General features: G+C 54.5%; 1 protein-coding gene across 1 annotated transcript; it reads right to left on the reverse strand.

Moving 5' to 3' along the window:
• Positions 1-212: 212 nt before the first annotated feature.
• LOC102463497 (mast cell protease 1A-like) lies at positions 213-5086 on the reverse strand. The gene is made up of 5 exons (XM_075912048.1): positions 5011-5086; positions 3382-3529; positions 2739-2883; positions 1051-1308; positions 213-853 (listed from the first exon to the last, which is right to left on the reverse strand). Exons 1-5 carry the CDS (start codon positions 5084-5086, stop codon positions 710-712), a joined length of 771 nt encoding a protein of 256 aa, XP_075768163.1. The 3' UTR covers positions 213-709.
• Between the last annotated feature and the right edge of the window lie 6629 nt (positions 5087-11715).

The raw sequence follows: 11715 nt of genomic DNA on the forward strand, positions 1-11715 counted from the left end.
GACACCTCCGAGTGAACCTTCAAGAGGTTCAGGTCCCAACCGTACCACCAGATCCTCCTTGGGCATGAAATTACTGAACTCAGGTGTCCTGGGGACCAGCCAAGAGCATGAACACCCCGCCCAGCCTCCCTTCCAGCCGGGGCAAGTCCGGCAGCTGCTCTGGATGGCAAAACTCTGGATGGATGCGTCAGGACCCGAATCTTTTTTAACTTGACTTTATTACTTGCTGGCTACGGAGCAGGCAGCAAAATGCAGCGGGTCAGGGGGGAGGACAGAGGCAACTGCAGGGGACCAGTGCACGGGGAAGGCCCAGAGCGGTCAGGTAACAGGACCAGCAGGAACAGGCAGGTGAACATTAGTGGGAGGATCTCTCACAAGACATCACTCGACCAGCCAACATGGGGAAGAGCTACAACCTGCCGGGTCAGCCCCAGGGTTTGGCTCTTAACAAACACGACCCAGCTGATCCCTACCAAAGAGGCAGCCAGCCCTAAATCGGGCTCCTAACTCTCCTGGCTTGGTGCTGATGGGTTGGGCGCAACCTGAGAAGAAGACTGGCTGGGAGAGGGAACACCGCCTTGAAGCAGGGAGGAGCCTCAGGCTGGGAGGTGGGGGGCTGAGCCCCTCTGCGAAGCTGGCCCCACATCTGGGGGTCTCCAAAGGACAGAAGCGGTGCAGGGCTGGTCTAGGCAGTGACTCCAGGCGGGGCTCACGGATACGCGCTCCTCATGGTGTCCTTGAGCCATTTGTTGTAAGTGGAGACTCTTGTGTACACGCCAGGGGGTGTGTCAGGCCCCCAGGAGACGATGCCCTGGGCCTTGCCCCCACACACCAGGGGGCCACCAGAGTCGCCCTGTAGAACAGACCAGACCACAGATGCAGAACAGCTTAATGAGTCCTTTCCCACCAAGGGAGAGTGGGTCTCAGGGCCACCCCCAGTGGGCTCAGGTCTCTCCTCCCGCCCCAACCCAGCCCTCCCAGCCTGCTGGGACGATTGTGAACATCTCATCAGAGATGTCCAAGGGAGCGTCCCAACCGCAGCAGACTCACCTTGGCAGAGTCTTTCCCCTCCGATCGGAGCCCGGCACACAGCATGGTCGAGGAGACGTAGTCTGGATAGCTGCACTCGGCATCCGCCAACACCTCCACCTCCACCTCACGCAGGGCGCTGGCTACAGATGCATTATTGCTGACGATGGTGCGGCCCCAGCCGGCCACACGGCACACCGTCCCGGGCTCCGCCTCCTCAGCACCAGAGGGCAGGGCGATGGTTTTCACCCACGCATTCAGCTTCGCCGGCTCAGCCAGCTGGGACACAACAGGGTGAAGATGAGCAGAACCGTCCCAGGCTGTGACAGCGTGTCAGGGAGCCCCGCGACCCTGCACCCCCTCCGCAGCCAGATGGGACTCTCAGTCATCCAGTAGAGTAGAAGGTTTTATTGCTTCTCCGAGGTACAGCACAGGAGCGAGGGCAGACAGCCTTAGTCCTCTTGGGGGAACGGGGTTCACAGGCCCCTGAACCCCCTGTACTGCGCTCAGGCTGCTCTCTTTGTGCTTCCCCCAGCCAAGCCTGACGCAACTCCCAGCAACTGGGCCCTTACTCCCCACATGGCCACACCCCCTGCTTTGCTCTGATAGCCTCCACCTAGCCCAGGTGTCGGGCGGCTGGGCCGTGCCTCCCCTAGCGACCATTCCCCACTGGACCCTGCACAGAGACACACCCAGAGTCTCCGCAGTCCAGCATAGGCCAGTAGGGGTCACACACAGCACAACACCGCAACCAGAGGAATGCCAAACCAGAGTGGATGGACGGCTACTAGTGTGGACAGCCCCCTACTATGTCACACAGCGTCTGGGGCCATTGTGGGTGGGGCATGAGATGGGGCGGTACCTGCAGCAGTGTGAGGTCACTGGGGGTGGGGGATGGGATGGGGCGGTACCTGCAGCAGTGTGAGGTCACTGGGGGTGGGGGATGGGATGGGGGCGGTACCTGCAGCAGTGTGAGGTCACTGGGGGCGGGGGATGGGATGGGGGCGGTACCTGCAGCAGTGTGAGGTCACTGGGGGTGGGAGGGATGGGATGGGGTGGTACCTGCAGCAGTGTGAGGTCACTGGGGGTGGGGGATGGGATGGGGCGGTATCTGCAGCAGTGGGAGGTCACTGGGGGTGGGGGATGGGATGGGGGCGGTACCTGCAGCAGTGTGAGGTCACTGGAGGTGGGGGATGGGATGGGGGTGGTACCTGCAGCAGTATGAGGTCACTGGGGGCGGGGGATGGGATGGGGGCGGTACCTGCAGCAGTGTGAGGTCACTGGGGGCGGGGGATGGGATGGGGGCGGTACCTGCAGCAGTGTGAGGTCACTGGGGGTGGGGGGGATGGGATGGGGTGGTACCTGCAGCAGTGTGAGGTCACTGGGGGTGGGGGATGGGATGGGGCGGTATCTGCAGCAGTGGGAGGTCACTGGGGGTGGGGGATGGGATGGGGGCGGTACCTGCAGCAGTGTGAGGTCACTGGAGGTGGGGGATGGGATGGGGGTGGTACCTGCAGCAGTATGAGGTCACTGGGGGCGGGGGATGGGATGGGGGCGGTACCTGCAGCAGTGTGAGGTCACTGGGGGTGGGGGATGGGATGGGGCGGTACCTGCAGCAGTGTGAGGTCACTGGGGGTGGGGGATGGGATGGGGGGGTACCTGCAGCAGTGTGAGGTCACTGGGGGCGGGGGATGGGATGGGGGTGGTACCTCCAGCAGCATGATGTCGTTGTTCCAAGACTTCGCATTGTACTCTGGGTGAGGGATCTGCCGTCGCACTTGAATTACTTGCTGACTTGGTTCCTGATGCTTGATGTTATGGGCTCCCAGGGTAACAGTGATCCTGCTGTGAAACCTGAGAGCGACCCACGTGGGGCATTAGGGGCTGGGACTGGATTCATGTTTGTCTGGCTCATAAATGCAGATCTTGTGGAGACAGGGCAGCCCGGGGCTCTCCGGCCGGGTCTCAGATTCCTTTCCTCCCTTCTGCGCATGGGTGTCCACTCCTCCAGAGCCAACTCCCCCCGCCCAGCTTGATCCCGGCAGGGGTCCATGCCCGGCCCCCAGCCTGGCACCCTGAAGAGCTGCCTTGGGGCTGTAATCCCTCCTTCCCGCATGCTGGGCCATGGGCCAAACCAATTGATTTACCCAGCACTTGGGCTGGGCCGTGGGTTGCAAAGGCCCCTAGAGACTCAGTGACACCCCCTGAGCAGATTAGACCCCTGGGCTCTGCTCCACCAGCCTGGCCACCCCCTGTCCCTTCATTGCCCAATCACGTCAGTAACAGAACTTCCTGTTCCTTCATCCCCCACCACTCCCGGCCACCCCCACATCCCAGCCCAGAGGCACTTACCATCCCTGGCAGTGAGCGGCCGTCAGCACAAAGTTCTCCGACACTAGGAACCCGCCGCAGGGGTAATAACCCCTTCCTTGTTTTATTTTTAGATAGGCCATGTAGGGTCTGGAGTGGGGCTTGGCCTCCTTTCCCCCGATGATCTCACCTGGGGGGAGACCAGGTCCTTAGAAAGGGCCCCATCCTCCCCCTGGATGTGGGGCTACCGGAGCCTCATCCCACCCTTGTCATGCTCCTCCTGGGCATCCCAGTGCCTGGATCCCAGCCCTCTGCTCTGATCTGCCCCACACTGGGCCCCCCCGTGGGGCCGGAGGGGAAATCTAGAATTCTGAAGTGGCTCAGTGGAGAATTGGTGCCCAATGCACCCAGAGCGGGGCAGTAATCTCCCTGCCTTTCTGTGGCCAAAGTCCCCCCAGGCTGGTCCAGCCTATCCCCAACAGGGCACGGACGGGGCTTCTGTGACTGCCACATCTCCACCCGTCTGCAGGGACCAGGCTGGGCTACTCCTCACCCGACTCCGAAGTACCGGTGCCGGGGGAAGTGGCTTTGACTGAATGAATCCTACCCCAGAGAGCCCTTTCTTTTCTCAAATATGTCTGCATTTTTTCCCTCTGCCCCTGCTTCTTTCCCGCCTGTGCTAGGAAATGTCTAAGGGACAATTTTCAGGCTTTGGGGGCTGAAAAACAATAGTTTTGGGGTTGAAAATACAAAGCGGGAATGTGCCTCGGGAAAACGACAAACCGCCTGGGGTCTGCTCGGGAGAAGGTTCCTGGCGGGCAGACGGGAGTGTTGGAAAATCTCCCCTTTAAGGAAGTGCAGCGATTGGCTTTATTGTGGGACCTAGACTGAGGTCAGGGAGCTCTTACTGTGCTAGTCACCTCCCAACACCTTCCCCGAGCAGTGTCCGGTTCAGAGGCCAAACCATTTTCGCTCCTAAAAAGGGAAATCTGAGGCCCCGGGAGCGTGCTCCTAAGGGGTTTAGTATCAGAGGGGTCGCCGTGTTAGTCGGAATCTGCAAAAGCGGCGAGGAGTCCTGTGGCACCTTATAGACTAACCGAAGTGTGGGAGCATCAGCTTTCGTGGGCAAAGACCCACTCCATGCATTTGACAAAGTGGGTCTTTGCCCACGAAAGCTGATGCTCCTACACTTCGGTTAGTCTATAAGGTGCCACCGGACTCCTCGCCGCTTTCTAAGGGGTTTAGGTACCTGATTTCCGTCAGCCACCCATGGAGATAAGATCTGCATAGACAAGTTTAATTTCCCGCCAGAGATGCTGGGCTCAGCTGGAAAAGGATCCCAAGTTTCTTAGGTCTGAGCCCGTCACCTTAGCTCCCTGCTCTTGCCCCTCTCCACCATCTGCTCCTTGAGTCTCCCCAGCCGCCTTGCCAGGGCCTGTTGTGTCTCCAAGTAGGACACACAGCTTGACAGTGGGTCCCACAGAAGCCCAGTGGGGGCTGATCCACCCACCCCTATAGGCCGAGAGCCCCAGAGGTACTCAGGGGAAGCTGCAGGGGTCCCAATAGCCCCTCAGTCCCAGGTGGGTCAGTGGAAAACCCTCACTCACCCCACAGCCCACTACCCTGCATGAGCCCCTGTCTGCACACCCCCAACTCCCTTCCCCCACTCACCTGCCCAGCCCCCAAGGGGCAGGAGGAAGGCCCAAGGGAGCAGTCCCACCACCAAGAGCTGCATCATCAAAGCCATCCTGGGCCAGGCACGGAGCCTCTTCCTTCAGCCTGAGGCTTATATGGACCAGGCGGGGGCAGAGTGGGGGTAGGGCCAGCCAATCACAGAGCCCCACGTACACTCCTGCCAGGGAACATCCACTGGAGATGGGCCTCGGGCCAAGGTGCCCATTAAGCAATTCTCAGGTTGTGGCCGCGCCCACCTAGCGGGAGGTTTCCTCTCTGCTCCGGTCCCTGGTTTGGCACCATGGCCAATGGCGTCTCTGCCCGTCCATCTTCCTGGGGATGTGGCTAACACGGCTGCCCACTGCCTGGCCTTGGTTGAGGATGTGGCTAACAATGCCCCTCCCCCAATCACCAGTGTCAGAAACACTCCAGCGCCGTTCTGCACAGAGATCCCCCAACCCCGAGATTTCAGGGGGGCCAGGAGGGACAATTCCTGTCCCTCTGCTCACTCCAAAAGCCAGACCCACTTGCTGGCAGTAGAAGACAAGGGGCCTTTTCCCTCTAGGGCAGAGGGAGCAAAGTTCAGCCCACGGGCCGTATCGACCCTTAGCCCCTCCTCATCTGGCCCCTTTCCTTGTAGCTTATGTTCCCCCAGCACAGGGGCCGTGCACTTCTTGGCTCCTCACCCTGATCCTCTGGGTGGTACGGTGGCAGGTCTGAATGAGCGGTGTGGCTCTAACACAGCCAGCCTAGGACGCCGGGTGGCACATATATGAGGGGGCTGGTATCACCCCATAGATCCCCTTCTCCCTACCACACACCATCAACCTTTCTACCCCCACATAGGTAACCTCCCTCTTAGAGCCCCTCTCCAAATTGTGCCCCAATGACACCGCCTACCCCATGGCGGTATCATCCCCATTCATGCCGCCATCCGCTGTCAGTTCCCAGATGCGACCCTCAGGCCAAATCACTTGCCCACCCCTGCCCTAGGGCATCTCTGTGCCGCTGGCCCCACTCCAAGTACCTCTTTCTGCCCTTCTCCATCCTGTTTACATGGGCTGTGCACAGGATGGATCAGTATCCGTGCTGGCTGAGAAACCACACCCTGTCCCCTGAGTGAGATCAAGACGGTGGCTGTGATCGCCCTGATACCAGCCTCCCACCTCAGACTTTGTGTACGTGACACTCAAAGCATCTCCCTTTCCCCAGCCCAGATATCTAGTGACAGACCCTTGTGCTACCCTATTCAGTTTACCAACCCTCAACAGGGCTCAGCCCCATCCCCTGTCAATTTGGTCGGTGGCTGGTGGGGGAGGTATTGTCTCCTGACCGGGGATGAACCACACAGAGCCAGGAGCAATCTTCTGTGTGGAAGGTCTCAGGCAATCCCCCTGCTGCCTCTGGATCAGGCCAGACCAGCAGTGTCCAAGTGGCGGGTGGATCCAGGACTGGAGGCGTGGGGAGATGGCTCCTGAACACAAATGGGGGGCTCTAGATGAATCTAAAATGGACACACAATGCTTTGCATTGATCTCAAAGCCATCTGTGCGTGGCCAGAGGGACCTGGATCGATCATGAATGGAAAAACCTCAACTGGAATGAATTGAGTAAGAAGTGAGATGGATCTGGGTGCATGTTCATGCATCTACTTTGTCCTTGGAAAGGCCACAGAGAATGTAGAATTAGATGGTGACACCCTGGTCTCTTTATATCTGCATGGATCAATCCCATCCCTCATCCATCGGAGAGCCCAATTCCAAGACAGAGGTCCAGGATGGAAATCGGAAAGGCTGAGATCGGATCTACCAATAGGTAGTTACTTAGGGATAGCAACAGAGTTGGTAACACTTGTCAAAGCTCTTCCCTTCTCCGGCACTCCGAGTGCACAAGGCAGAGGCTCACAAGTGACCTTAAATACCTTCCTATAATGGCTCCTGGGGGGAGGGATAGCTCAGGGGTTTGAGCATTGGCCTGCTAAACCCAGGATTATGAGTTCACTTCTTGTGGAGGGGATTTGGGGCAAAAATATGTTAGGGATGGTACTTGGTCCTGCTGTGAAGGCAGGGGACTAGACTCAACTCCATGACCTTTCAAAGTCCGTTCTAGGAGATAGGCAATCTTTATTAATTAACAATATCCCCAAGGTCACAGAGTGCTTGGCCTTGGACTATAGCTCCCCCTCTCAAGTGTAAAAATAACCTCCTTTTCTTACACCCAGGAAGAAGCATGAGGACTTCTTCCAGAGGGTACCGCATGCTCTTTTACCACAACAGAGTTTTAAAAAAGAAACAGAAAAAAACCCTGCCATCCCTGATAACTGACCTCCCAGTCCACAGACCTTCTGTGACCTTCCAGGACACAAGAATCAAGTCATCACTTCAAAAAAGATGAGTTTATGAGGAAAACAACAAGATCTACTTGGTAAAGCAGACGTGTTTGCTCGGTGGTACAGACTGTCACAGAGCCTGGCGGAGTCCTCAGGCCCTGCCCCACATCTGCAGCCAGATGTAGTTACGAAGGGGCGGAAACAGAGTTTGTAACATTTGTCAAAGCTGTGATGGGACTCTCGGCCGGCAAATAGAACAAAACGTTTATTCGTTGAGAGGGACACAGTCTATCACAGTGTCATTGTCACAGGACCCAGGAGTGTTCACTACACCCCATCTTGGGGATAAGGGCACCCAGAAGCCTGGCTCTGGACTTCTGCCCAACTTCTGCCCTACCTAGTCCCCTAGGTAGCCCCGCCACCTGTTTTCTCCTCCTTCCCAGCCGCAGGGATTATCTGACTACCACTGGTTGCATCTTTCCCCTTGAATCAGGTGAGAGGCCAGCCTGGGCAATTCCCTACGTGCCTGCCCTCAGGAATTCTCCCCCAAAGAACTCATCCCCCACTGGGCACTGTGCCCACACACACACACACAAACGCTCTCACACAGAGTCACTACAGAGCAGCATCGGACAGTAGCAATCACACACAGCACAGGAAAGCAACCAGTGAATGCACAAGAGAGCGAATACAGTGGTTGCCAGAGCGAGCACAGGCCTCACTAGGTCACACAGAGCAACTGAGAAAAACAAATTAAAACACAGAGAACAATAGACTCTCTGGGTGCAGCTTAGATACAGGGAATGGGAGCTGGGGGTAGCTCATGGATTTCACGCAGAAAAGTTTAACCAAAAACCAAGATAAAGAAAATAACTTGGTTGTGTCTAACTAGACATTCCCTAGCTACTCTGTGCTTGAAGGTCCACTCCATTTCCATGTCCAGCGTTCCTTGTCGGCCTGGTAGTCCTGCCTGGTTCAATTCATCCTGCTTCCCCCAGTGCCTGGCTTAAAACTCACAAAGTAGAACAGCAGGCAGGTGTATCTTCCAATTTAAATGTCACTGGCTCATCTGGCTCCCTGCCAACACGCCTTAACACCTGAGTTTAACCCTTTAATCACTGATAGATCTGTTGGCAATGCTCCTCCTAATGCACCTAATAGGCCATTAGGTTTCTTGGCTATAAGGGCGCCCTACTGGCTCATCTGCAGCTTCTCATCCACTGTCATCCCCAGGTCCTTTTCTGCCAAACTACTGCTTAGCCAGTCAGTCCCCACCCTGTAGCAATGTTTGGGATTCTTCCCTCCTAAGAATCCATCCTGTCCCTCATCCATCAGACAGTTCAATTCCTAGAGAGGGATCTGGAGATGGAGAAGAGAATGGCTGAGTTTGGATCTACCAGTCGGTAGCTGTTAAAGCATAGACACCGAGTTTCTACCACTCAGCATGGGGTTCATGGAGAACCAGCCAAGTTCAATGACCTTGCTTTCATTTCGGAGTAAGGTTAGCAGCCTGGTTCATGAAGGTGACTGGCACCGAGGTGAGCTGAGCACAGATTCTCATAGGGAGTTCCCCAAACTACCGTGTGACATTTGAATAAAGGAATTCACACTCTCTACAAAATCAGCATGCCCCAAATACATGCATACCTACATCTCACTGCAGAAGTCCATTTCAGAGTGACTTCACTTCCCTTGGACATCAGTGCAGACACGGGGATACCCAATGACCTCTGTTTAATGTTGTTCTAGAGTCAATTCACTCAATCCTGTTCCTTCTTAAATCTAACCATATGCACACAGCTTCATGTGGATTTTAAAGTGATTCATCCCTACCCGTAGAGATCGATTCTAGTTTCCTCCAGATCCCAATGCATCCCTTCTAGACCCATCCCCAGCCACAAAGATCTGTTTCCTTAGGATCCCCACACATCTGCAGCCCCCTTCAGTCTGCTGCCCTAGGCCCAGGGGGTGAGCAGCTGGGCCAAGGGTCCATCACTTGGCTTTGGGTTTGCTCCCAGGGCATCCTGGGGGCTTTAGGATGGATTTTAAAATGGCACTTCAGAGACTAATGACTATATGGCTGCATCTAGACTGGCATGATTTTGCGCAAAAGCTGCCGCCTGTCTACACTGGTCGCGAGAATTTGAGCAAGAACACTGATTTTGTAACGTACAAAATCAGTGCCTTTTGCGCAAATAGTCCGATGCTCCCGCTCAGAGATAAGCCCTCTTGCGCAAATATTCTTGCAGAAACGGGCCAGTGTAGACAGCCATGTTAAGTTCTTGCGCACGAAAGCCCGATGGCCATCGGAGCTTTCTTGCTCAAGAGAGCGTCTATACTGGGCATGGATGCTTTTGCGCAAAAGCAAATTTTTTGCACAAAGGCACATGCCAGTCTAGATGCTCTCTTGCACAAATACTTTTAACGGAAAAACTTTTCCGTTAAAAGTATTTGCACAAAATCATGCCAGTCTAGACGCAGCCTATATGTTTTATAATGTATATATCATTATGATCTTTTGTGGGTAAATTCCACTTCATCATATGGGTTGGAGTGGAAATAAGAGAATCCAAGGTCTATAGTACAGCAAACTCAGTTCGCTGCCAATTGTAGGACCCCTATTAATGAATATAATTCAGCTTGCTGGATGGGTGCATTCCATAGCTTTTGATGTGAAAATGCGAATGTGAAAGGCAGGGGAATTTGGCTTTGTAGTGCGTTAACCAGGTAATATTTCTATTCAAGCCCAGACTCACGATGTCCAATCTGTTGATGAATTCCAGTTCTGTGATTGGCTAGTGAATTCCTTTTGTAGAAGGATGGCTACTTTAAAACTCATGATCAAGTGGCAAGTCAGGTTAAAATGTTCCCCTACAGGTTCATGTGTGTTACCGTTTCTGATGTCTGATTCGTGGGACAGGACCCAGGACTTCTGGCCCCCAGTCTCCTATGACCATGAGCTTGCCGCTGGTTGGCTCGGACATGACTAGGAGATATTTCCTGGCATTCAGTGGGATGTGCCCCTCCCCCTGGGTGGCTGTGTACGTGCTGGGTCTGTCACAGACTTGGAGCATGAAAGCAGCTTCAGTGTGGTGGCAGCTCATGGGAGGTGACTGTGCTTAGGACTCAGGGTTACCACAATCCAGAGAACCCCCCTTGCATTCACCCCAACACACAGAGACCGACCGCCTGGCTCCATTCCAGAGCCGCTTCCCTTCTGATTGACATCAGCACAGAGATGGGAATACCCAACCACCTCTATTTCATTTTTTTCTAGAGCCAATTCACTTGTTGCTATTTCTTTCTACATCTGTCTATACTCACATAACTTCATGTGGCTCCATTCTAGATCCATCCACATCCATAGAAGCCTATTCTAGTATCCTTTTGACCTCCAAACAGTCATCCTAGATCCATCCCCATCCATAGACATCTGTTCTAGTTTCCTCTAGACCCCACATATTCAGACTAGATCCATCCCCATCCATAGAGATCTATTCTTGTTCTCTCTAGATCCCTGTACATCAATTCTAGATCCAATCCCATCCATGAATATCTATTCTAGTTTCTGCTAAACACCCATACAATCATTTTAGATCCATTCCCATTGATAGAGACCTAGTCTAGTTTCCTCAGTGTCCCCATACATCCATCATAGATTTATCGCCATCCATAGAGATCTATTTTAGTTTCCTCAATAGCCCCATACATGCATTCTAGATCCAACCCCATCCATAGAGATCCATTCTGATTTCTTCTAGACCCCCATACAGTCGTTTTAGATCCATGTCTATCCAGAGAGATGTAGTTTAGTTTCCGCTAGACCCCCATTCATTCATTTTAGATCCATTCCCATTGATAGAGAACTATGCTAGTTTCCTCGGTATTCCCATACAGCCAGTCTAGATCCATCTGCATCCTCTGCCCCCCCCCATTCATTTTAGATCCACCCCCATTGACAGAGATCTATTCTAGTTCCCTTGGGATCCCCACACATCCATTCTAAACCCATCTCCCCAACCCTGCCAGTGCCGGACCCATCAGACCAGGACTCTGAACTCTTTTCAAATGTTGGCCAGGAGGTGGGTTGCAGGAATTGCAGGACTTACGATGCTCAGGGGACGTGTGTGTGTGTGTGTGTGTGTGTGTGTGTGTGTGTGTGTGAATCCCCCCTCCTCATGGAGTGGGTCTGACCCCCTACATGGTGCCCCATGGACAGGGGACGAGGCTGAGAGTTCTGGGTCCAATCCATAGTCCACTGCTGGGCAGGGTGGCAAATTTGTCTAAAGAAAGTGGTTGCTTTTCCCACCCAAACACGTTTCTTATTTCCTTCCCAACCATTTGTTTTCCTCACTAGCCTCCATGTTGGCTAG

This window comes from Pelodiscus sinensis, chromosome 30 (genome assembly GCF_049634645.1).
Source record: "Pelodiscus sinensis isolate JC-2024 chromosome 30, ASM4963464v1, whole genome shotgun sequence".
NCBI classification, from domain to species: domain Eukaryota; kingdom Metazoa; phylum Chordata; order Testudines; family Trionychidae; genus Pelodiscus; species Pelodiscus sinensis.